Here is a 27,801-nt window from a genome sequence, read left to right as displayed (position 1 = left end):
TCTCCTTCTTGCTTTCTAAATGCTATATTTTAAATGACTTTTGTTTTCACTTCGGAAAAGAAATGTGGTTAGTAAGTATCTCTTTGCCCCTCAGCAGCTTTATATGAGTAAGGTTTGGGTTGGGCAGAGAGGTTGCCTTTGGGGCCTGTTGTACTCACTCAAGAGGTAGAACTGGATCAAAATGGGATCAACAAGAAGGTGAATACTGGCTCAATAAAAGGAAAACCTGGTATTCAGAGCTGCCCAGCTACAGAATGGGCTGCCTCAGGAGTTAGAGAGTCCCCCATCACGGATTCTCTGATGCCTTATTTCCATTTTTTTTCCATTACTATGTATAATGTTAAGATAGTAACACTAAGGTGCCTAGAAAAGAACCCACGTAGACTTGATGGGAGAATTTCTTTCCAAATAGTTTGGGTTAAGGATACTTCTCATTCACAAACTAGATAAGAAAACCATCATTAGTCAAAGTAAAACGGTTTCCGTAATATGAGTAAGACACTATGCCAGGAGCTACAGAGGATTCAAAGAAGGTTAATTGAGGGTTCCTACTCTGGAGTTGTCAAGAAAGGGCAAAATACATGAAAGGTGAAGTAATTACACAGATAATATGCACTTCGAATAGTGACAAGTGTATCACTGGTTGATCACCACATAGTTCATTTCCATAATAAATGCTATAGTGTCAGAAGGGAGGAAGCTGTTAGCCTCGGCGGTATGATTTTGGATGGCTTTTGGAGCCCTGAAGGTGCAGTAGTTAAGAGTTCAGCTGCTAACCGAAAAGTCAGCAGTTTGAATCCACCAGATGCTCCTCCTTGGAAACCGTGTGGGCAGTTCTGCTCTGTCCTTTAAGGGCCACTATGAGTCGGAATCATGAGTCAGAATTGACTCGATTGCAACAGGTTTTTTTTTTTTTTTTTCTGTAATGAGGGGCAGGGATTGAATGAGTCAAAAGATGGGAGAGAGAAAGGGTGGGGAAATGATTAGCTCAGAGTGACAAACTAGGGTACCACATTGGGTTCTTCTCATCCTGAATAAGCTTTAAAGACTGACAAACTTTTTCCTCCTCAGAAGATAGAAGGAAAACATCCCTGGCAAGAAATGCACAGACCAGCCCTGACTGGGGAAGTGACCGTAAGTTTATGTCGAAGTGACTGTATACTTGGGCCTAGTGTGTGAGGCCAGGTAGAGTAATAATGAAGTATAAAAGCATTACTGGAGTGAGAAACAGGGACAAAGGCTCTGTGCACACACACATTCATACACACACACACGTGCTCACATGCACACAGATACACATGCACACACTTACGCACACCAATGAAGTTAAGCTTTGTAATTGATGCCAGCCAAACTAACAATGAGGCATTGGAAATCGCCACTCGCTATCAGACAAGTTGTGGTTGATCTCCATGGTTTGTCATCATTTATTTTGAGTCCCCTGTCCTCATCTTCTGTTCTGTTTTTTTTAGTTTGTTTTCTGATTTTTAAAAGCTTTCTGTGTCTAGATTAGATTTCACACTACATCCTCCATTTTCATTAAAGTTCGATTTAGTTGAACTTTCATGGTCCAGCAATTCTTTTGGATATTATGTGGTTGTTTATTGGGACCTGAATTTTTATTAGTTTTCTTAAAACTTTCTGTAACAAAAAAGGCTTCTCCTCTTCTCCTCCTCCTTTTTCCAGTTTGAATGCAAAATGGAATCCATTTATCTAGGAAACTCTTATTTCTCATTCTACAGTTTGATAACTGTGATGAAGCACAACTCCCTCCCACCTCCCCCCCCCAGCCCCGAAGAGTTTACTTCCTTTTCTCTTTTTCTTCTCAATTCAGGGATTGATACAACCATCAGTTCTATTCAGATTATGGAAATCCAGCAAAGGATAGATCATCGGTATTGTAGTAGAAGCCTCCAGTGCGGGTGGGTAAGCCTCCCATTCTGCTCCTGTTCTTTCTAGAATTTATCCAGGTCTCTGGGATTTAATTACTTTAATACAGTCATGTGTCACTTAACATCCGTGATACGTTCTGTGAAATATTACATTATGTGATTTGGGCATTGTGTGAACACCATATTATATAAGGCAGTCCTTGGGTTACAAGCATCTGATTTAAGTATAACCTGTAGTTAAGAACCAACCCCTGTAAAGCCTGTTATATTAAAAATTCAAGGTACATACAATGGTAATAACAAATGGGTGCTACTTTGCTACGTGCATCAAAACATTATTATTATTACTGTATTATTACTATGATCAGGATTTCTAAACTCTATTATAATGCTGGGGCTCTGGTGGCGTAGTGGTTAACAGCTATGGCTGCTAACCAAAAGTTCAGTAGTTTGAATCTACCAGCTAATCTTTGGAAACCCTATTGGGGCAGTTCTACTCTGTCTTATAGGGTTGTTATGTATGAATCGGAATCAACTCGATGCGAACAGGTTTGTTTTTTTTTCTTTGTTTTTATTATAACCTTATGGGACCACGGACATATATGCAGTCAGATGTTGCTCGAGTGGATGTTTACACATACATACACATATACATATATGTTTTTTATGCAAATAACACACCTTCTGCATTTGTTTGCTAGCTGTGCCTTCCTCCTTGCGAGGTATTTTCATAAGCATGCTCTGTTAACTTTTTTATAGCAACATGTGGAAAAGAATTGGTATGGCAGCACTTGCAAGGGTGCCTCGCAGGGGGAGGGCACAGCCAGCAGACAAATGCAGACAGTGTACGTTATTTGCATAAATATACAGTGTGTGTATGTGTGTGTATAACACAACGTTTGCCAGTTCAACATTTTTTGGATGTACGATTCAGTGACACCAATTACATCAGTCATGTTGTGCAACCATCACTAGTATCTGTTGTAGGGCTCTGGGTTTTTGAAACCGGAACGATGATGCTTCTGGTGAAATCAATGTGTGCTTATTATTATGGAAGAGGGAATCATAAGATGATTTGTTTTAGTAAATGTCAATAAACCACAGCTCCAATGATTTCAGTCTCATGGTTTATAAAGAAAAAAAAATTTTTATAGATAAGGCCAAAGCAAAAGGCCTGGGGAGCAGCTGTGTGGCTGCCTCTCTGAGGGCACGCACCATAGGCACAGAGCTGATAGGTAATTTTACAGACAGGAAAGACATTGTTACCAATGACTCTAGGTTATAAGTGAGCTGACATTTATATAATTTAATAAGAAGGGATATCATTATTTTAGTTGTTGAAAAAATATAGCTTTTCTTAGATTTTCAGTTAGGAGGGAAAAATCTGGGTACTGTAAAACTTATAAGCAACAACCATCTCCATTGTATGTTGTATCCCCTGCACTGAGGTAACGATGCATCTCGAAGCAGGGAGCGCAAGTAGCTTCAGCCAGCATAGTGTGAAAATTGTAGGCATTAAGAATGGGGAGGTTTTTTAATCAAATAACTATTTTTGGAGTGCCTGCTAGGTTTAAGGAAACCCTGGTGGTATAGTGGTTAAGAACTATGGCTGCTAACCAAAAGGTCGGCAGTTTGAATCTATCAGGCACGCCTTGGAAACCGTATGGGGCAGTTTTCCTCTGTTCTATAGGGTTGCTATGAGTCAGAATCGACTCGATGGCAATGGATTTAGGTTTGGGCTAGGTTAGAAGCAAGATGCTAAGCACCGTCTTTAGAACTGGTATCACAAATCCTCTGGGTTATCAGATTATTTCCTTTTCAACTTGATATAACTATTTTTAGGCTTCGAGTTGATGGTCCTGGGTTATAAAATAACCTGTATGATGCTATATGGAGCACTGGCGGTGCAATGGTTAAGAGCTACAGCAAGTTATAGCTGCTAACCAAAAGGTTGGCAGTTCAAATCCATTAGCCACTCCTTGGAAACCATGTGAGGCAGTTCTACTCTGTTCTGTAGGGTCACTATGCGTTGGAATCGACTCGACAGGGATGTTTTTTTTGGTTTTTGATATATGATTAGTTTGTGATCTCTACCTTTATAAAGTCGTTGAATTCTCATAAAACCCTTGCAAGATTGGTATTATTTGCCCCTATTTTGTAGTTAAGAAACCTGAGATTCAGTGAGCTTGAGAAAGTTTGCCTGAAGTCATCCACCTAGTAAGTGGCTGAGACAGACCATTAATTACTATGGTAGAGTGACATAATAAAGTACAGTCAGATGATTCAGGTTCAAATCCCAGGACTTCAGCAAGATGCTTATTCTCCCCACGTAGAAGGGGACACTATCCGTAAGATGGGGATACTATTTACTGAGTTGGGTTGCTGCAAAGTGTGTAGGTATTACCAAAAATCAAACCCGTTGCTGTCGAGTCGATTCCAACACAGGTATAGGTATTGGGAGGTAGGAAATGCATTCCATTCATCTAAGCTTTCCCCCAGGTGAACAAATCTCTCCTGACCCTAGTGCAGATCTTTCTATTTACTTTTGCTTTCCCATTTTTAACAGCTTGTTTTTACATTTTTAACATTAAAGAGAATCTAAAATGACTGGCCCTCTTTCCCCATTTATCTAGTTTTAAGTTGTTTTTTCCATGTAATTCAGAAGGATGGCCAGATCCTAAGGAGAACTTGTATTAGATACAATATGCCTTTTTGCTGGAGTTTCCCTCGCAATAAGAATCAAAAGAACTCTTTCTTTTTTTCCCCAAGTATCTCTCTTAAAAGGGGGGAAATCTGTGCATAATCACTTCTGTCTTGTAATTTTTTCATAACTAAACAGTCATTAGGACTATAACAATTTTAGTTGATTCGATTTTGAAAGTGCATGATATTTCCTGCTAATACTGCTTTAAAGAGAATGATTTATGGTAGAAAAGCTGGTATTTATTGTTTTCAATCCTTCTTTCCAGAGGGATTGTTAGCTTGAGACTTTTGTCTCGTTTGTCTTCTGAAATCTGTATCTCCTTAAGGGGAACTGAAGTTTTATTTCCTACGTGTTTAGCTTTGTATGTTTGGCCTGAGATTTGATTTTCCATCATTTGGTCTGTGTGTCCTAAAAAAATATAGATCTTTGTGGCACTGTTTATATTAAGAACTGAAAGAGATCACTTTGTAAAATTTGGCAGGTATGTCTTTGAAAAACATAAAACTATACCATGTTAGGAGCCCTAGGGGCACAGTGGTTAAGAGTTCGGCTGCCAACCAAAAGGTCGGCAGTTCAAATCCACCAGTCACTCCTTGGAAATCCTATGGGGCAGTTCTACTCTGTCCTGTAGGGCTGCTATGAGTTGGAATGGACTTGATGGCAACGGGTTGTTGTTATTTATTTATTTATTTATTTTTAAATGGGTATACCGTGTTAAATTTGATGTTCTCTATTATTTCTCATATAATATTTAACAGCTGACATTATATATAATGAATGGCAAAAAGCCCTTTGAAGCCTTTCCTACATATTTTGATTTGTAATTTTATTTATTTTTTCATAATTAGGTCTGGAAATTACAATTACAATATTCCTGTTAATAAGCACACACCCACTAATGTCAAATTCTCTCTGGAAATCAAGTAAGTACATAGCTGTAAAAAAAAATCAGCTTTTATCATTTGTTGAAGAGTAAGTCTGAATTTTCTCTACAATTGATCAGTAAGTTAGGAAGTAGAAAGCGCTCAGTGCGTGTTAACTGATGATGGTTGAGTTGAGAGGCGGGCTGTCTTCCAGGCACGCTTCAGTGCAGTGGGAAGGCTCTGGGCTGTACACTCAGGCCTGAGAAGGGGATGACCTTGAGTCTGATGCTCATGAGTTGCAGACTTCCCTGATTGTCTCCCTTTGAGCTGGGGTAGGAGCAAGGATAACAGCTTGGTCCCTAGACGGAAGACTGCATATTTTGGTGAAATTGGGCCACAATGCTAACCTAGACAGCACATTTTCTCCCAGGGGGAAATAAAAGGAGCCAGAATTTGAAATTGGTCAGACCAGAATTCACATTCTGTCTCTGTCACTTATTAATTATGTGATCTTTTGGAGTAGCCACTTATTCTGTCTGAGCTACTTTTCCTTATCCATAAAATGAGTATAACATTATACCATAAAATACGGAGCTGCTATAATAAGTATTGTTAATAGTAGTGAAATTAATGGCTATCATTTGTTTAGCACAGACCATATGCCAGATACTACACTTTAATACTGTGTACTGGGTCATATAATCCTTAAAACAACCCCCTGAGATTGGTTTTTCCCTCCTCCTCCCCACTAATGTATATTTTTTCAGATGAGAACACTTGGGTTTAGAGAGGTCAAAAAACTTGTCCCAAATCTCACAACTAGTAAGTGATGGAGTTGGGCTTAAAACTCAGCCCATCCTTTTAACCATCACTCTCCTGCCTCCCAAATGAGATGAGGTATAGGACGATTTTGCCCATTCCTGGCACATGGTAGGTGTCTTAGTCATCTAGTACTTCTATAACAGAAATACCACAAGTGGATGGCTTTAACAAACATAAATTTATTCTCTCACAGTTTAGGAGGCTAAAAGTGGATATTTAGGGTGTCAGATCTGGGGGAAGTTTCTCCTTCTTTCGGTTCTGAGGGGAGGTCTTTGTCATTCAGGCTTCCCTGTTTGAGGAGCTTCTCAGTGCAGGGACCCCGGGTCCAGAGGACGCACTGTTCTCCTAGCTCTTGTTTCTTGGTAGTATGAGGTCACCATGTATCTCTGTGCTTCTTTTTTTTATATCTCAAAAGAGATTGGCTTAAGACACTATCTAATTTTGTGGATTGAGTCCAGCCTTATTAACATAACTGCTGCTAATCCCACCTCATCAGCATCAGAGAGATAGGATTTACAACACACAGGAAAATCACATCAGGTGACAAAACGGTGGACAATCACACAATACCGGGAACCACTGCCTAGCCAAGTTGACACACACTTTTAGGGGACACCATTCAATCCATAACAGTAAACACTTGATAAATGGTAGATATTATTAGGACTACCTTTGCACCCAAATCGCAAAGCTCTAATTTTAATTTATTCTCATCAGATATTTTAAATAATTATGATACTTTAAGACTTTCAATACACCTAATTTAAAAATTATGCTATAAGCCTCTCACCAGGAAAATTGTTGTTGTGTGCCTATAGTATTTATTTTGTGTCTCTTGATTTTAGTCTCTCCTTTTCTTCCCCTTCCCATTTCTTTTTTTCTTCCCTTCCTTTTCTTCCTCTTTCCCTCAGCCCTGCTCATTCTCCTTCTGCTTCTCCAATTTTGTTATTCTTCCTGCATCATTTTTTCCCACTCTCTGTCTCTTCCTCTGTTTCACTCAGACTTCACACTCCTCTTGTCAACTTTATGTCCATGAGGAGCTAATGACATTCGACCCAACTGCTTACCCTGGAAAGGTTTGTTCTGAGTAGCTAATATTTCATGACTCAAAACCTGCTGTATTTCAAGGAACAGCAAAAGCTAAATGTACTATTCTTGCAGGCTAAATGTACTAGTCACCAGCAGTCCTTCAATAACATTGAATGCATTTCATCATTTGCTGTTAGCTTCGAGGGAGGGAAATAAGCTTAAATGGTATTTCCCTGAAGTGGCAGAAGGCCATCTTGAACTACTGAATTAAGCCTTTTAGTTTAAGAGCCATTTTTTTAATATGGATGATTTCAAAATAACATATATACTCAACTGAGATTTTGAGTTGTGTACACGATTGTCCTTAAAGACAAATAGATCTCGTCCTCTTGGTGATAATTAATGGGCTGGCTTCCAGAGAAGGGGAAACATCCTTTCTCATAGGCCTTCCACTCTGTGATATCTTTGCAGGCTAGTGATCTCTAATAGAGCTCACCCTCAAATCCCTACCTGGGTTTGTTTGCCTTGCTGTTTCAAACAGTATCACTCCAGACCAGGAGTTGGTAGAATCTTATATCCAAAAACTATTTTCAAAAATGTATGGCAATGAGAAGTTCTGATGCTGAGATGATTTAAGACATCAGGGTTGGTTTTAGAAACTGGCAGGTGCTATCTCAGTAGTCATCTGAAATGGGGTTTCATTCTGTAATAATGAGACATGAGCCATCATATTGGTGTCAGTGTATGTAATAAAATGCCTACCATGAAGTTTGAATGGATTTTCAAGTCATGGTCCCCTTAGTTCCTCTTCTTAGTGAGGTGTAACAAAGTAGGAGCTGGTAACTGCTTTTCCATTTGCCCTGTTTCCTTTGTCTCTTGAAGCACAACAGAGCCATTGATAGTCTTCCAGTGCAGATTCACCCTTGGAAATATATGTTTCCGTAGTAAAAGGGAAGCCAGTGGGATCCAAAATTACAGAGCAATCTCCCAGGAGATGACACAGGTAATGTTTCCACGGTTTTCTGGTTTCTTGGCTCTTTGTGCCCCTATTCTACATGGAAATGTGTCTAGCGTTATGGTAAACTTTATGCTTACCTCTAAGAGAGGGATGCTGTTGTTATTAGTTGCCATTTAGTTCACTCTGATTCCTAGTGACCCCATGTATAACAGAACAAAATGTTGCCTCATCCTGCACCATCTTCATGGCTGTTGGTATGCTTGAGTCCATTGTTGCAGCCACTGTGTATTTTGAGTGCCTTCCAACCTAGGGGGCTCGTCTCCAGCGCTATAAGAAACAGTATTCTATTGTGATCCATAAGGTTTTCATTGGCTAATTTTTGAAGGTAGATGACCAGGTCTTTCTTCCCAATCTGTCTTAATTTAGAAGCTCTGCTGAAACCTGACCACCATGGATGACCCTAATGGGATTTGAAATATTGGTGGTGTAGCTTTTAGCAACATAGCAACTCTCAAGCCACCATAGTACAATAAGCTGACCTTCAGCCAAATGCTAGTGTTTTCCCTTGCTGGCTGACTTTGGTCCCAGAGTTTTGATCAGCATCTTTCTTGTGTCCTTAAGATGCTGCAGACTGTTATAACCACACTTATCAAACACTGTTATTCCAGATACCTTCCTATAGTCAAGGAAATGCTTTCTCAGCCTATATCCTTTCCAGTTGAGTATAATATGTGGTTATGAAATGGACCTTTTTTTCATCATTATTTAGGGATATCAACACATTTGGAGCCTCCCTGTAGCTCCTTTCTCTGACAGCGCATACCATTTTCGTGTAGCGGCACCGGTAAGCTTTCTTTCCTTCTTTTTTTTTCATTTTCTTTTCAGTGAGAAACAAATGGACCACTATATATATAACACTTTAACTACAGTTAATGCCTACATTAATCTTTCTCTTTTCTTCTGTTCTGACAGGATTTAGCTGACTGTTCAACGGATCCTTATTTTGCTGGGGTATTCTTTACAGATTACATCTTTTACTTCTATCGACGCTGTACCTAATTTATTCAAGTTTGGTTGGAAACTCTACCAAAGAAAAACGTTCCAAATACATTTAACAGAAACTTACATCCTCTTGAAGTCTCTTTCTTCTTTTTGTAAAACATTCACATTTATTGCTGAAGGACTTTTTCAGGCTTTGGCTTCTAACAGTTTTGAGACATTAATGAGGAGAATAAAGTGTTTGCTGGAACTTGAGATAATGTGGTGTTTGATTTTTCCATGACTATAAAGAAGATATTTCCTGAAGAAAACAGCTCTCTTGGATTTGAAAATATGGATTCTGGTATTGAGGAAAGTGTGAGGTCACAATAGACAGCTCCAACTTTATTTTGCTTGATGTATTTCAAAGCTTTTGAGAAAAGTAAAGAGACCCATTTTAGCTGGGTCAACTTGGACCCACTAAGCGTGGGCTTAGTTGAGAATGTGTGATACAGTGTGTGTTTGGGGGGAAGGAGCAGGTGGTATCTGATGCTGACTTCTCATTTAGGCAGACTATTGCTGTGTGTTTGTGTGTGCGTGTGTGTATTTGTATTACATACACACATATACTAGAATGCAGAATGTAGCTTGCTGGTAAAATGGATTTAAAAGAAATAGTTGCAACTGCTTTGTGATGCCTGATGGATAGTAAACTTTCTGTACCAGTGGAACAGGCCCTTTTATGAAGATGGAAGTACTAACTGGTGACATGGTTTTTAGGTAGCTCAGCCAGCCTAAATAGTTGCATTTGACCTTCCAGTTGTTTTAGCTTTTGAGTTTTTTCCCCTTCTACATATGAGGGATCCTCTAATAGGGCATTAAGACCCATCTCGATTCTTTACTGCTGAATTAGCTTCAGATACTTTTACCTGGGTTATGAGTGGATTTGTATACCGTTCCCAACTCAGAATGGCCAGAAATCCTCCACCTGGAGAGCCAAGCGACTCTAACTCTAGTTGCAGGTAACAGGCTGGCTGGGTATCTGGCTGTCTCTTATCTTACTGTTGGTCTGTGAGTCAATTAGGATGGGAAAATTGAATTTTTTTACCTCGGCAGCAGTAATTAGCAGTAATAATACACCCACCTCTTCCTTATTTTCAGATTTTATTAAACATATGCCAGGTGGATGGAAATTAATTGGGAGACCCCAACTACTAAGAAAAGTAAAGTCATGATCTTTGCTGTCATGGAAGGCATTTTGAAATAAACTTATTAACACAAGGTAGTTAAATCTCTGGGTGAAGTAAATGGTTAAGCACTCCGCTACTAGTTCAAAGGTTGGTGATTTGAACCCACCCAGAGGCACCTCAGAAACTAGACCTGGCAATCTGCTTCCAAAAGGTCACAGCCTTGAAAACCCTATGGAGCAATTCTACTCTGCACACATGGGGTTGCCAGCAGTTGGAACTGACTCAACAGCAACTCAGAACAACAAAACAACCTGGTGTTTAGGAGCTGAGACTCTACAGCTAGACAGTCTAGACAGTCCTAGCCTTGAGTTACAGTCCTGATTTTATCTGTGTATCCTTAGGCAGGTTACCTAACTTCTCTAAGTTGAAATTTCCTCACTTATACAAGAGGGCAGTGAGTATATATAACAGACAGAGTTAAATGAGATAAAATATGTAAAGCACGTGATACCAAAACCAAACCAAACCCAGTGCCGTCGAGTCGATTCCGAGTCATAGCGACCCTATAGGACAGAGTAGAACTGCCCTGTAGAGTTTCCAAGGAGCACCTGGCGGATTCGAACTGCCAACCCTTTGGCTAGCAGCCGTAGCACTTAACCACCAGGGTTTCCCAAGCACATGATAGGCTCTAAATAAACATGTGCGCTTTTTTTTTTTTTTAATTGTTGTTAAGGAAGCCCTGGTGGTGTAGTGGTTAAGTGCTACGGCTGCTAACCCAAGGGTCGGCAGTTCGAACCCTCCAGGTGCTCCTTGGAAACTATGCGGCAGTTCTACTCTGTCCTATAGGGTCACTATGAGTCGGAATCGACTCGATGGCACTGGGTTTGGTTCTGGGTTTATTGTTAAACCAGCACAGAGCAGAATTATTGCAAAGATTGTAATGGGATTATAAAGGAGATTGTGTAACTAAACACTCACATTGAGGCATTTTGGCCAACTGTAAAAGCCAAAGTTCTAATAGCCCATATGCATGTGTATTACATACTGTTTATACTTTTTCTATATTTGGAAAATTGTTTTCCCTTTTACTGACAGTGTAGCCTTTGTAGAAAATGAAACGAGGTGGTTAATTCTAAGGTGGAGTATTTCAGGATTCCTTCATCACTCTGAGTCAAAATCAACTCGACAGCAATGGGTTTAGTTTTCCTTTTTTTTTTCATTTTCTTAGATTCAAATTCAAATGTGGTTTTCCTGAGTTGTAGTGCCAGCCTGTCCTAGCATGACCTGAGGCTAGATATTGTAGTTACCACTTGGACGTTTAATGGAATCCCAGGTTTTTGGTGTGTGAGAGAGAATCCATTAATTCGACTCTTCTTCTACTGGTAAAGGAATGTTTGTTAGCAGCAGATTTATAAGGGGTCTTTTCAGTACATAAATCCCATGGTCTTCTTATTCACGTGCTTAGGTTCAGGATTATATGGGGGGTTCAGATGCCAAATGCAATTCAGTGATTTTGCCTAGAAAGGGATTTCTGTAAAATGAGTACTGTTTTTCCATTAAATCCATTAAAAAAAAAAAAACCCTAAAACTAGAAGACTTTTTCTCACAGAAAACCTTCTCCAAGAGATTGTGTTGAAGACCTCCGGAGAGAAATGATTTAAGATAGTGAGTGAACAGACCTGTGGCAACCTATGTTTGGCATGCTGAGATTATTTAAGCCTATTGGGAGAACAGATTTTCCTGGAATATTTTTTTGTGTTTGCGGCATTTTCCTACTTGTGAGACACGCCCTCTACTATGGACCACATTGCTTCAGGACAAAACACTTACCCTTATGTTGGAGAATTGATTATCTGCCTTTCTGGAATATCCCCAAACTCAAGGTCTTTCTCCCAAAATCTCATAGCCTGTCTAGCCATGAGAAAAATATCAGACAGATACCAATTTAGGGACATACTACAAAATGCCTAATCAGTACTCCTCAAAACTGTCAAGGTTATCAAAAACAAGGAAAATATGAGAAACTATTACAGCTGAGAGCAGGTTAAAGAGACATGATGAGCAAATGTAGTGTGGTATCCTGGAAAGGAAAAAGGACATTAGGTAAAAAGTAAAGAAAACTGAAAAAAACATGGACTTTAGTTAATGGTAAGGAGCCCTAGTAGTGCAGTAGTTAAGTGCTGGGCTGCTAACCAGTTGGCAGTTCAAATCCACCAGATGTTCTGAGGGAGAAAGTTGTGGCAGTCTGCTTCCATAAGGACTGCAACCTTGGAAACCATGGGGCAGTTCTACTCCATCCTATAGGGTCACTATGAGTCCGAATTGACTCAACAGCAGCGGGTTTGGTTTTTGGTTTGGTACATTCATTAGTGTGGCTTAGTTAATGGTTAGTTAATGGTTAATGGTAATTGTGACAAATATACCATACTAATGGATGTACCAAACCAAAAACCAAACCTATTGCTATCAATTCGATTCCGACTCATAGTGACCCTATAGGAAAGAGTAGAACTGCCTCATAGGGTTTCCAAGGAGTGCCTGATGGATTTGAACTGCCGACCTTTTAGTTAGCAGCTGAGCTTTTAATGTAAGATGTTACTAATAGGGAAGACTGGATGTGGGGTTTATGAGAATTCTCTATACTATTTTTGCAATTTTTCTGTAAATCTGAAACTATTCTAAAATAAAAAGTTTATTTTTTAAAAAGTATGAAAAAAAATGCCTGACTCAACCATAAGAAAACAAACAACCCAATTACAAAATGGGCAAAAGATCTAAACAGACACCTCACCAGAGAAGATATACAGATGGCAAATAAGCATATGAAAACATGCTCAACATTATATGCTATTAAGGAATTGCAAATTAAAACAACAAGATACCACTATATGCCTGTTAGAATGGCTAAAATCCAAAACACTGACAACACCAAATGCTGCCAAAGATGTGAAACAACAGGAACCTTCATTCATTGCTGGTAGGAATGCAGAATGGAACAGCCAATTTAGAAGACAGCCTGGTTGTTGATGTCATTAGGTGCCGTGGAGGTGGTTCTGTCTCATAGAGACCCCATGCACAACAGAATGAAACAGTGCCCCGTCCTGTGCCATCCTCACAATAGTTGCTGTGTTTGAGCCCATTGTTGCAGCCACCACGTTAATTCATCTTGTTGAGGGTCTTCTTCTTTTTCACTGACCCTCTACTTTTCCAAGCATGGTGTCCTTCTCCAGGGACTGATGCCTCCCGATAACATGTCCAAAGTATGCGAGAAGCAGTCTCGCCATCCTGACTGCCAAGGAGCATACTGTCTGTACTTCTTCCAAGACAGATTTGTTCCGTCTTTTGGCAATCCACGGTATATTCACAATTCTTTGCAAACACCACAATTCAAAGGTGTCATTTCTTCTTTGGTCTCCCTTATTCATTGTCCAGCTTTCACATGCATATGAGGAGATTGAAAACACCATGGTTTGGGTCAGGCACACCTTAGTTCTCAAGGCGACATCTATGCTTTTTAACATTTTAAAGAGATCTCTTGCAGGAGATTTGCCCAATGCAATGTGTCTTTTGATTTCTTGACTGCTGCTTCCATGGCCGTTGATTGTGGATCCAAGTAAAATGAAATCCTTGACAACAGCAAACTTTTCTCTGTTTATCATGATGTTGCTCATTGGTCCAGTTGTGAGGATTTTTATCTTTATGCTGAGGTGTAATCCATACTGAAGGCTGTGGTCTTTGATCTTCATCAGTAAGTGCTTCAAGTCCTCTTCACTTTCAGCAAGCAAGATTGTGTCATCTGCATAATGCATTGTTAATGAGTCTTCTTCCAATCCTGATGCCCCATTCTTCATATAGTCCAGCTTCTCGGATTATCTGCTGAGCATACAGATTGAATAGGTGTGGTGAAAGAATACAACCCTGATGCACACCTTCTCTGACTTTAAACCATGCAGTATCTGCTTGTTCTGTTTGAACGACTGCCTCTTGATCCATGTACAGATTCCTCATGAGCACAATTAAGTGTTCTGGAATTCCCATTCTCCAAAATGTTATCCGTAATTTGTTATGATCCACACAGTCGAATGCCTTAGCATAGCCAATAAAACACGGGTAAACATCCTTCTGGTATTCTCTGCTTTTAGCCAAGAGTCATCTGACATCAGCAATGATATCTCTGGTTTGAAGTCCTCTTCTGAAACGGGCTTAAATTTCTGGCACTTCCCTGTTGATATACTGCTGCAGCTGCTTTTGAATGATCTTCAGGAAAATTTTGCTTGCATATGTATCACTTTCCTGGGAATAGGCATAAATATGAATCTATTCCAGTCAGTTGTCCAGGTAGCTGTCTTCCAAATTTCTTTGCATAGATGAGCAACCACTTCAGTGCTGCATCCATTTGTTGAAACATCTCAATTGGTATCCGTCAATTCCCAGAGCCTTGTTTTTCATCAATGCCTTCGGTGCAGCTTGGACTTCTTCCTTCAGTACTATCAGTTCCCCATCACATGTTACTTCCTGCAATGGCTGAATGTCAACCAATTCTTTTTTGGTAAAATGACTCTGTGTATTCCTTCCAACTTCTTTTGATGCTTCCTGTATCGTTTAATATTTTCCCTGTAGAATCCTTCAGTATTGCAATTCGAGGCTTGACTTTTTTCTTCAGTTCTTTCAGCTTGAGAAATGCTGAGCATGTTTTTCTCTTTTGGTTTTCTAACTCCAGGTCTTTGCACATGTCATTATAATACTTTACTTTGTCTTCTCAAGCTGCCCTTTGAAATCTTCTGTTCAGTTCTTTTACTTCATCATTTCTGCCATTTGCTTTAGCTACTCAACATTTAAGATCAAGTTTCAGAGTCTCTTCTGACATCCATTTTGGTCTTTACTTTCTTATCTGTCTTTTTAATGGCCTCTTGCTTTCTTCATGTATGATATCCTTGATGTCATTTTACAACTTGTCTGATCTTCGGTCATTAGTGTACAATGTGTCATATCTATTCTTGGGATGGTCTCTAAATTCAGGTGGGATATACTCAAGGTTGTACTTTGGCTCTCGTAGGTTTTTTTCAGTTTCAACTGGAACTTGCATGTGAGTAGTTGATGGTCTGATCTGCAGTCAGCCTCTAGCCTTGTTCTGACTGATGATATTGAGCGTTTCCATCGTCTCTTTCCACAGATGTAGTCAATTTGATTCCTGTGTATTCCATCTGGCGAGGTATAGTCGCTGTTTATGTTGGTGAAAAAAGGTATTTGCAATGAAGAAGTTGTTGGTCTTGCAGAATTCTCTTATTTGATCTCCATCATCATTTCTATCACCAAGGCCATATATTCCAACTACCGATCCTTCTTCTTTGTTTCCAAGCCTTGGATTCCAATCAGCAGTAATTATCAGTGCATCCTGATTGCATGTTTGATCAATTTCAGACTTCAGAAGTTGGTAAATATCTTCAAGTTCTTCAACATTGACATTAGTGGTTGGCACGTAAATTTGAATAATAGTTGTGTTAACTGGTCTTCCTTGTAGGTGTATGGATATTAACATATTACTGACAGCATTGTACTTAAGGATAGATCTTGAAATGTTCTTTTCGGTGATGAATGCAATGCCATTCCTCTTCAAGTTGTCAATCCCGGCATAGTAGACCATACGATTGTCTGATTCAAAATGGCCAATACCAGCCCATTTCAGCTCACTAATGCCTAGGATATGGATCTTTATGCATTCCATTTCATTTTTGACGATTTCTAATTTTCCTAGACTCACACTTCATATGTCCCACGTTCCGATTATTAATGTATGATTGCAACTGTTTCTTCTCATTTTGAGTCGTGCCACATCAGCAAACGAAGGTTCCAAAAGCTTGAGTCCATCCACGTCATTAAGGTTGACTCTATCTTGAGGAGGCAGCTCTTCCCCAGTCATCTTTTGAGTGTCTTCCAACCCGGGGGGCTCATCTTCCAGCACTATATCAGACAATGTTCTGCTGCTATTCATAAGGTTTTCACAGGCTAATTGTTTTCAGGAGTAGACTGCCGGGTCCTTCTTCCTAGTCTGTCTTAGTCTGGAAGCTCAGCTGAAACCTGTCCTCCATGGGTGACTCTGCTGGTGTTTGAATACCGGAGGCATAGCTTCCAGCATCACAGCAACACGCAAGCCCCCACAGTACAGCAAACTGACAGACGCGTGGGGTAATTTCTTAGAAAGTTAAAGTATGTTTACACATATATGCGCATGTGTGCTTATAGCAAGTTTATTCACAACTGCCCCAAATTCGGAAACCCTGGTGGCGAAGTGATTAAGTGCTATAGCTGCTAACCAAAAGGTGGGCAGTTCAAATCCACCAGGCCCTCCTTGGAAACTCTATGGGGCATTTCTACTCTCACCTATAGGGTCACTATGCGTTGGTATCAACTCGACGGCAATAGGTTTGGTTTGGTTTTGGTTTGCCCCAAATTGGAAACTATCAAGCTGTCCTTCAATAGTGAATGGATTAGAAAAAACTGGTAGAGCCATACAATGGAGTGTTATTCAATGATCCAAAGACATGCCCTATCAAGCTATGAAAAGAGGTGGAGGAAATACAAATGCATATTGCAAAGTGAAAGAAGCCAGTGTGAAAAAGATATATACTGTGTGATTCCAACTATATGAAAGTCTGGAAAATGTCAAACTATAGAAAGAGTAAAAAGATCAGTGGTTTCCGGGAGCTGAGGAGGGGAAAGGGGGGGGCGGGTGAATGAGTAGAGTGCCGAGCATTTTAAGGGCAGTGAAACTATCCTGTATGATACTGTAGTGGTAGACACATGACATTATGCATTTGTCAAAACCTATACGACTGTACAACACAAAGAGTGAAACCTAATATAAACTATGAACTTTAGTTAATAATAACGTATCAGTATTGGTTCATCGGTTGTAACAAATGTGCCATAGGAATGTGAGATATTAATAGTAGGAGGAACAGTGTGCAGTGGGGAGGGGTAGTATACGGGAACTCCCTACTTTCTGCACAGTTTTTCTGTAAACCTGTGACTGCTCTAGGAAACAGTCTATTTTAAAACAAATTAGAAACTGCAAAAAAAAAAAAAAAAGCTGGGCTGAAATATCACATACTGCCACCAGGTGCCATTTTATGATTTCAAGATAAGTTCCAGCCTGAAAAATAGGTACCAGTTTTAACTTTGGAACACTGGTGGCACAGTGGTTAAGAACTTGGCTGCTAATCAAAAGGTCAGCAGTTGGAACCCACCAGCCACTCCTTGGAAACCCCATGGGGGCAATTCTATTCTGTTCTGTGGGGTTGCCATGAGTTGGAATCAACTTGATGGCAATGTTTTTTTCTTTAACTTCAGGTTACTTATATCAATTTAATTATCCCCCAAATAGTATAGAGTGTTATAAAATAATCATGTAAGGTAAATATATAGAATTACAGCACTTTTTCATGAGTTCCCAATAGGCATTCAGGAGAGGTTTTGAAACAGCTGAATTATAAAAATTCAACTAAACAATTGCATTCATGGTTTCAACCCTTCAGCATTTTTTAAACCCAAAATTCATCTATTTTTATTTTTCATACGCAATTTTTGAATTTCAACATTAATGGCAGATTCCCAACCACACATTATTTGAGTCATGAAATTGCAAAGATCTTTAAAAGAAAAGCAAAAAGCAATTCTGTGGGTAGTTTACAAAGCACTCTCATAGACTTCCTCTCGTTTGATTATCACAACACACTGTGATGCTGGGAGTAAGGAAAATTATTCATGTTTCCCCATTATACAGATAAGAAAACTGAGGCACAGAGGCTAAAGTAAGGACAAAATGTGAGCCAGGTTTTCTCGTGCTAAATTTCGTTCCTTTTCTCTATACTACATCACTTTACACACACACGGGGTCGCCGTGAGTCGGAATTAACTTGATCAACTGGTTTACTTATTTCCCTTTGGGAATGTTTTCTTTTCTTCATGACTCTTTGGAATTTGCCAGAGACCCACCAACTCAGATATTGACCACCAAAAAGGCACTAACACACTACTGACTCTGGTAAGTGATATTTCTTCAGGCCCTGTAAGCTGATAGGGTTTATTAGAGGCCATTTAGTTATGAAACGGGCTGGGGGAAGGGCAGAAGGACAGACATGGGTGGGATCTCCTGTCACCAGCCACTAAGCTGTATCTATTTATACTGCTCATGATCTTAGCGGCTCACTTAAGAATGCTGAATATCAACCTCACTCTGAGGAACACTTCAGTAAAATCTTCACTTGGCAAAGCTAAAAGTGTTTTGGCTTTCATTTCTTCAAGGGCATGTGTCATTGATTTTTGTGTCTGATTCTAAAGAGCCAGCTGAGCTCTCAAGAAGCATCCAAGGATTTTGAATCTAGTGCATATTTGGTGAGTGGTTGTTTAAAGCTTGTAGAAGCACAGCAGTGGAGGCCTGTCATTTACCGACAGTGCCCAGCATACAACTCCATCTTTTCTTGGCTGGTTTCTGTGAATGGGAAGTCTTGCCAAGTCTTGAGACATATAATTGGAGGGAAGGGATGGGTGTCGAAGATCACAGTACCAATTCTTCAATTTCTTTATGACCTCACACGGATATAAAACGAGATCATATTTTACAAAGACTCTTGACAACCTGTCTTTGCCAGAGGAGAGTTCTCAAGCCATTTTAGCTGTACCGCCTGACCTACTGTTTAAATACATAACGACTGGGAAGAGAACTAGACTCAGAGCCTGGAGACTTTGGCCTAGTCCTGTCTCAATCACTTGTACCAGTGTTGTCTTGGATCATTCACTGAGCCTCTCTGGGTTTCACTTTCATGCAAAATTGAATTCACAATAGTTGTCCTACACCCAGGGTTATTGTGACACCAAATGAGACATTTACGTAGGATCTCTTTCTAAAGTGGAAGGTGCTGTATGAATAAAAGAAGCATGAAATGTGGTCCCTGGGAAGACATTATTTTGAATGAGTAAGTAAGACATTGGAAATTCTCACTTATTTTAATGAGCTTCAGTCCACTAGGAAACCTTGGTGGCATAGTGGTTAAGAGCTATAGCTGCTCACCAAAGGGTCGGCAGTTCGAATCCACCAGGCGCTCCTTGGAAACTCTATGGGGCAGTTCTACTCTGTCCTATAGGGTCGCTATGAGTCAGAATTGACTTGACGGCAGTGGGTTTTTTTTTTTTTTTTCGGTCCATTATGCTTAGGGTAATTTACTTACATTCCATCATCATCCTCCTTAGCTTGAAAACACATTGCCTAGCACATAATAGATGCTCAATTAACATTTATTAAGTGAAAAGTGAGTAAATAGAAACATTTCCCTCCTTTTTGCTGGTTTATGTTAAGGTGGCGTATTAAAACAGATTTGAATTCCTCTCACCCTTTTACCATGATGATGATGATACCAAACCAAAAGCAAACCCGCTATCGTTGAGTTGATTCCAACTCCTAGTGACCTGATAGGACCTAGTAGAGCTGCCCCATAGGGTTTCCAAGGCTGTAAATCTTTGTGGAAGCAGATTGAAGAGCCGTGGTGGGTTAAACAGCAGACCTTTGGGTTAGCAGCCCGTGCTTTACCCACTGTACTTCCAGGGCTCTGATGATGATGATTCATTTATGATTTGTTTGTTTGTTTTACTGCCGCTATTTGGAATAATGCTGTCATTAGCTGCCTTCAAATCAGCTCCTGATTCATAGTGACCCCAGGCACAATGGAACTAAATGCTTCCCAGTCCTGGGCTGTTTCCATGATTGGTTGTGGAGTGGACTGTTGCAATCCATAAGGTTTTCATTGTCTGATTTTTGGAAGTAGATTGCTAGGCCTTTCTTCTTAGTCGGTCTTAGTCTGTGAGCTCTGCTGAAACCTGTTCAGCATCATAGCAATACGCAAGCTTCCCAGATGGGTGGTGGGTGCACATGAGGTGCAATGGCTGGGAACTGAACCCAGGTCTTCTGCATGGAGGGTGAGAATACTACCACCGAATCACCAATATATTAGAATATTATTATTCTCTCCTCCAAGCACATTTAAACACCTTTATATGACTTCCAGTAGAAAGTAGAAAATCAGATAGCCTCTTTTTTGTTAGATGATTCCAGAGCCCTGATAGTCAGCTACAGCTCATTATTCATTGTTTACATGTATACTGATACATGGAATTTGGTACAGCACAACTGCATGTGTATCTAAATTAACTGCGGATTAACTGTAATATATTTAATGAGTGTTTCATATGCTATCCAAACATTGAATTCATTATTACTATAGTTAGTCTGCTGTGGTATTTCCCCTAAAGAGAGTTGTCAGATCTCAGTCCCACCATTCTACATAATTACTGAAAAGATTTCCTTCCAATGTGAACATTCTTGGCTTTCAGGAGCTGTATCCAGAATTGCCTATGGAAGAGAAGCTATCCAAGATTATGTTTAGAAATAAAAAGGCCCTTAGTTACTTCAGGGAGGGCTCCTCTTCCTCTAAGAAAACACTGCATATAGATGATCTCTCTTATGTCCAAAACCTGAGCTCTGTAAAGATTGATACAGACTCACTCACTTAACAAACATTTGCTGAGAACTATGTGCCAGACTCTGTACAGAGTGGTAGGGTATGCGCGAAGCATGACGTCATTCCTGATCTTTTTTTAGGTATCCGTACCCTAGTGAGCTAAACATAATCACACAGCCATTACACAATATGAAAAGCTCTGTAACTGTGGCATTGACATTGTGCTCTGAGAGCGCAGGAACCACACTCATTGCCTTGAGTCGATTCCGACTCATAGCAATCCTATAGAACAGAGTAGAACTGCCCCATTGGGTTTCCAAGGAGCACCTGGTGGATTTGAAGTGCCGATCTTTTGGTTAGCAGCCAAGCTCTTAACCACGGTGCAACCAGGGCTCTAAAGGAGATGATTAATTCTGCCTTGCAGGTAAATGAGAAAAAGGATGGAAGGGAGGGAAGGGGAAGGCTTCAAGAGGAGGAAACATCTGAACTATCTTGGTCTCAAAGTCTGGTAGGGGCATTTTGTTTTTGTTCTTTAAACAGAAAAATGTAAAAAGGTAGAAGTTACATATAGATCTCTTTTGTTTTTTTTGGTAAAAAAGAGTCTGATTTTTAGTAGATAAGAATATTTTAGGTGAAGGGAAAGACAACACACAATACAGGAGAGGTCAGCACAACTGGACTAAACCAAAGGCAAAGAAGTTTCCTGAATAAACTGAATGCTTCGAAGGCCAGCATAGCAGGGGGTGGGGGTGAGGTTTGGGGATCGTGGTTTCAGGGGACATCTAAGTCAATTGGCATAATAAAATCTATTAAGAAAACATTCTGCATCCCACTTTGGAGAGCGGCTTCTGGGGTCTTAAACACTAGCAAGCAGCCATCTCAGATGCATCAATGGGTCTCAACCCATCTGGAGCAAAGGAGAATGAAGAACACTAAAGACACAAGGTAATTATGAGCCCAAGAGACGACAGAAAGGGCCACATAAACCAGAGTCTACATCAGACTGAGACCAGAAGAACTAGATGGTGCCTGGCTACAACCGATGACTGCCCTGACAGGGAACCCCTGAGGGAGCAGGAGAGCAGTGGGATGCAGACCCCAAATTCTCATAAAAAGACCAGACTTAATGGTCTGACCGAGACTAGAAGGACCCTGGAGGTCATGGTCCCCAGACCTTCTGTTAGCCCAAGATAGAAACCATTCCCAAAACCAACTCTTCAAACAGGGATTGAACTGGACTATGGAATAGAAAATGATACTTGTGGAGAATGAGCTTTTTGTATCAAGTAGACACATGGGACTATGTTGGCATCTCCTGTCTGGAGGAGAGATGAGAGAGCAGAGGGAGTTAGAAGCTGGCTGAAGGGACACGAAAATAGAGTGAAGGGAAGAAGTGTGCTGTCTCATTAGGGGGAGAACAATTAGGAGTATATAGCAAGGTGTATATAAATTTTTGTATGAGAGACTGACTTATTTGTAAATTTTCACTTAAAGCACAATAAAAAAAAAAAGGAATCTGATTTTAAGTGCACCAGGAACTGAAAGTGAATAATTACTACCCCACCTGCCTTAGCCAACTCTTCTTCTCCTGGCATTGCTTACAGCAAGGCACTCCTGTTTCTGAAACACCCATTCTTTTCCTCAGCTTAAAGAGCTGGCCATCTGTTCCAGTAGAGTCAAGGAAACTGTGAGAAAAATGAAACACACTGGGTTGGGCTGGGATGACTCAATGAACTGGCAATGAGGGTGTGGGTGGGGAAGCCGAGCCTCAGGACAGTGACTGATTCATCTACAGGTACCACTGCCTCTCCATGGTAGGGGCTGGATAAATATTTGTGCAGGGAGAGAGGGCCAGCTGTATGCAGTATATGCCCACAAGTCTTTTGGTTACTTTTCCCTTTTCAGAATAAAGTTTTCCTTTCTAAAGAAAGTTTGCTTGTCATTTTTTAAGTCACAGATGCTCATAGCAGGAAGGGCTGGGAATATCCCTTGAGGAAGTCCTGTCAGCACGCCTTTCCCCTTCTGGTTACAGCACCCAATTTTCCTTTGGAAATCTATTCTGCCCCATTCTCAACATTTTTGAATCAGATGAGGCTTGATAGCACTTTTTCGCTCCAGAGAACACAAGACCTATGCCCGGCCGATGAGAATATTGCATTCCCGTAGCAACAGTGATTGGCTTGTTGTTGTTGTTGTTAGGTGTGGTCAAGTCAGTTCGGACTCATAGCGACCCTATGTACAACAGAACGAAACACTGCCTGGTCGTGCGCCATCCCCACAATTGTGGCTTTGTTTGGACCCATTGTTGTATCCACTGTGTCAATCTATCTCATTGAAGGTCTTCCTCTTTTTCACTCTACCTTACTAAACATGATGTCCTTTCCAGGGACTGTTCCCTCCTGATAACATATGTGAGACGAAGTCTTGCCATTGTTGCTTCCAAGGGGCACACAGATTTGCTTGTTCTTCTGGCAGTCTATTGAGCCCTGGTGGTGCAGTGGCTAAGAGCTTGGCTGTTAAACAAAAAGTTGGCAGTTCAAATTCACCAACCGCTCCTGGGAAAGAAATCCTATGGGGCAGTTGTACTCTGTCCTATAGGCTTGTTTGTTTTGGGTTTGGCAGTCTGTGGTATATTCAGTGTTCTTCTCCAACACTGTAATTTAAAGGCATCAATTCTTCGGTTTTCCTTATTCATTATTTAGCTTTTGCATGCATGTGAGGCAGTTGAAAATATCACGGCCTGGGTCAGGTGCACCTTAGTCCTCAAAGTGACATCTTTGCCTTTTAACACTTTAAAGAGGTTCTTTTGCAACAGATTTGCCAAATGCAATACATCATTTGATTTCTTCACTGCTGCTTCCTTGGGCGTTAACTGTGGATCCAAGTAACATGAAATCTTTGACAACTTCAAACTTTTCTCTGTTTATCATGATTTTGCTTATTGGTCCAGTTGTGAGGATTTTTGTTTTATGTTGAAGTGTATTCCATATTGAAGGCTATAGTCTTTGATCTTCATCAGTAAGTACTTTAAGTCCTCTTCATTTTCAGCAAGCAAGGTTGTATCATCTGCATATCTCAGGCTGTTAATGAGTTTTCCTCCAATCCTGATGCCCCATTCTTCTTCATATAGTCCAGCTTCTCAGATTCTTTGTTCAGCGTACAGACTGAGTAGGTATAGTGAAAGGATACAACCCTGATGCACACCTTTCCTGACTTTAAACCATGCAGTATCTGCTTGTTCTGTTTGAACGACTGCCTCTTGGTCTATGTACAGGTTCAGCATGAGCACAATTAAGTGTTCCGGAATTCCCAATCTTCGAAAGGTAATCTAAAATTTGTTATGATCCATGGAGTCCAATACCTTTGCATGGTCAGCAAAACACAGGAAAATATCTTTGTGGTATTCTCTGCTTTCAGATTAGCTTAGCACATCCTGAGTCAGGCCAATCAGAACCATCCTTGGGAGTGTGACTGGAACTATAGGCAAAGATGTACAGGCAGCCTCCAGGTTACCAACTTCTGACTTAACCTACAACCCTTAGGTATGAACCAATTCCCATTAAGCCTATTAGGATAAAACTGACTGGTGCTTGGCCCCTGGGCTCCCACACTGAGGCCTGCACTTCTCCCATGCACAGGTGCTGCAGCGGGTCCTTGGGTGGCTACTGGCAGAAGGCCCCTACGACAAGGTATATACACACCCAGCCGCAGTCCGCAGCAGCTAGCGGAGAGCCTCCCTCAGAGACTGGAAACCGCTAGTCCTACCATTCTTGTGCCCCAAACACCTCTGTTGCTCTCCACAATGGCAGGCCTGCATATGGCAGGTGGTGGCTGGGATGCCGGTACCACACTCTACTTGTTCTCTGAGCACAACCGGTCAGTGTGCCGTGCTGGGCACAAGTCCAGGCCTCAGGGTGCCCCCTTACCCAGCTCCGCCCCACCCCATCCCGCTGGACCCTTCATGCTGTGCAGCCTGGGGCCATCGCGGTATCTCTCTGGGCTTCTGTTTTCCCTGTCTTACATGTGTGGAATTTCAGTATTACAGCAGTTTTGGTGGCTGGAACGGGGTAGGGTGGAAGTAGTCTTAGATTCCTGACCTCTGTATGGTCTATACAGTTTCCTGTAGTCAGTGGAGAACTTTGGACTTTGGTTTCCCTAAGCATCCTCTTCTCCGCCCTTGAGCTCCTGCTCCTTCTTAGCACATCCTGTGCGGTACTTTCTCCCTTACACCCCTAAGCAGGGGCCTCCTACCTGGTGTATGTTTTTGACAGGTCTGGTGAGGAGGTGATGGGGGAATGACCTGTCTGGCCTAGCACCATCCTACCTCTGCCTCCAACCCCCCCTCCCTCTGCTGAGTGTTTGAAACCCAGCAGAAATGCAGCACCGTCCTACAACCTAGATGTTTTCCTTCAGAGCCTACAATCAAGTATCTAATTGGTCTCAAAGATTTTACAGAACAGAATCTTCTGCGTACTTTGGGTAATGTTTGCCTTGTAGGTATCTCTTCAACTGTGGAGAAGGTACTTACAATGGTTCATAAAAACAAACAGGTGCTACTTTTCAACATGCATCAAAACATTATTATTATTATTACTGTATTATTATGTTAAAGATGTTTTAGTGTATCTGGAAGTGTTTCTTTAATGTTTGTTACACATAGAAAGATACACTATATACTATATACTAAGAAAAATCTGTCTTGGAAGAAGTACAGCCAGAAAGCTCCTTAGAAGCAAGGATGGCGAGACTTCATCTCACATACTTTGGACATGTTGTCAGGAGGGACCAGTCCCTGGAGAAGGACATTATGCTTGGTAGAGGGTCATTAAAAAAGAGGGAGACCCTCAATGAGATGGATTGAGACAGTGGCTGCAACAATGGGCTCAAATATAATGACGATTGTGAAGATGGCACAGGACCAAGCAATGTTTCCTTCTGTTGTATATAGGGTGGCTATGAGTCCGAACTGACCCAATGGCACCTCACAACAATAAGATAAACATTTGATTAACTGATGTTAGATATGAACTGTACCTAACTGTTCTAATTTACATGCAAATTTGACTTAAAAACAAATTTAGGAACAGAACTTGTTCGTAATCTGAGGACTGCCCGTAATCTCTCTGGGAGTTATTAAACTGGTAGGATTAAGCCTGAAGCTGCTGGGGACCATCATGATAGAATGCCTGCCTGAGAATGAAGCCAACACAAAGAAAAGTGGAGCTGAGGTAAGAGAATACAGAATTCTTAGCCAGGTATATCCCCATGGACTTGGCAGGAGCTAATAAATTTCTGTTTTTCTTTAGCTGGATTGAATTTGGATTCTGCCACAAAACCAAAAGAATGCTGACAAATGCCAGCCCTTATCAAGAACAGTTGAAAATTTTCTACACAGTATGCCCAACTGACTGACTCCAGATCTTAATACCTCATTTATGAAGGTGTTGGTCATATTCGGGGTTTTAAAGGTGGCACATGGAACTGCTCTTGCCTGGAAGACCGGGCTGTTTACTCGTTCCTCTTCCCTAGTGGATGTGTTAATGTTGAATTTTACTTGAACTCTTTGATAGTGGAAAATAGTGACGGTTAAAGAAATCTCCCCACCATTTGTGTTCAGAAGAATGGCTTTCTGCAAATAACCGCCCTTGCCATATGGCTTAGATAAAACTCACAGATGCTCCCTTGTTTACTTATGATAAGGCCAGGCACAGACCCTCTCAGTTCCCATTTTTGGCCTCATGAATAGTAATTGAATTGCTTGTCCTCTTTGATCAATCAGAAACAAAGTGCTTCCCCCAAATCCTTGAACTTTGGCCCACCCTCAGCCTGAACCAACATACTACCCCTGTTTAATGGCCCCTCCTGGAGAAGAGGCTGCCCTCAGCGTCATAACACTCTGATTTACAACCCAATGATATCATCTGTTCATCCCTCATCCCAGACCTGCTCATCCCACTTCCCACACCTGTTTTTTTCTAGCCTTGTTAGGAGAAAATACCTTTTCCCTAACTCTTTGAGACACTTGCAGATCTTATGGTCAGAGTGTTCTCCGTGTTGTACTAGTCCCCCTCCCCCACTATTACAACAGTTTCTTTCCCCCTTTTCTTTCTAAATAAAGCTTCTCCTTATCAAAGTCTGGATTCATTTTTTACTTGTAAGATGCTAAGTCCTAGGTGAAAATCAAAGACAAAACTCAGTTCATATTTGCATGGTGCTTTCCAGTTTACAATCTTAAAATCTTCCTTCCTTCCCTCTCTCCCTCCCTCTTTCCATTCTTTCTTTCCTTCCTTCCCCCATCTCTCCCTCCTTTCTTTTTTTCCTTCCTCCCTTCCTCCTTCGCTCTCTCCCTTCCTTCTCTCCTTCCTTTTCTTCCCTTCTCTTTTCATCTGGTCTCTTTCTGTCTGTCTGTCTTTTTTTTTTGAGCATCCATAAAACCCCAAGTCCTTTAATAAATGCTGGCTATGGATATGTGAATAAATTAATATCTCAGGAGGCCACCTTCTCTAGGTTATGAGCACTGTAAGAGTAAACTAGATTAACAGTGGCAATAGACGTGAAAAACAGGATGGGGTAGAAGGTCCTGGAAAAGTTGATTCAGCGTCCAAGACATGGACTGGAATAATTAATTATAGCAAATGGTTGGCATGTGACTGCAATTGGTGAGAAGAGAGTGGGAAGTAAGGCAGTGTAGGACTTCCTGTACAGTTTTTGTGAAAGTCTCTCTCCCAGAGTCAGTTTTAGTCTAGGATGTTTTAGTCCAAATTATAGAATTTTATCTGCACAATGAAATCTAAGAGATTTTATTCTTGCACTATTCCAGCACCCTACCATGTACGCTTTCTGCCCTACTT

General features: G+C 40.8%; 1 protein-coding gene across 1 annotated transcript in view; it reads left to right on the top strand.

Annotated features, from left to right (window-relative positions):
- Positions 1-9,360, top strand: part of MYRFL (myelin regulatory factor like) — a 137,878-nt gene extending 128,518 nt beyond the window's left edge. The window contains exons 19-24 of the mRNA XM_010601363.3: positions 1,072-1,134; positions 1,835-1,922; positions 5,445-5,519; positions 8,193-8,313; positions 9,038-9,112; positions 9,241-9,360. Coding sequence (XP_010599665.3) covers positions 1,072-1,134; positions 1,835-1,922; positions 5,445-5,519; positions 8,193-8,313; positions 9,038-9,112; positions 9,241-9,327 — 509 coding nt within the window. The 3' untranslated portion in view covers positions 9,328-9,360. The remainder of the gene's footprint in view (positions 1-1,071; positions 1,135-1,834; positions 1,923-5,444; positions 5,520-8,192; positions 8,314-9,037; positions 9,113-9,240) is intronic.
- Positions 9,361-27,801: the final 18,441 nt, after the last annotated feature.

The sequence above is a fragment of the Loxodonta africana genome, chromosome 4, assembly GCF_030014295.1.
Source record: "Loxodonta africana isolate mLoxAfr1 chromosome 4, mLoxAfr1.hap2, whole genome shotgun sequence".
In the NCBI taxonomy this organism is placed as follows: domain Eukaryota; kingdom Metazoa; phylum Chordata; class Mammalia; order Proboscidea; family Elephantidae; genus Loxodonta; species Loxodonta africana.
Note: the sequence above shows the minus strand (reverse complement) of the source record. Positions and strands in the feature narration are given on the sequence as shown.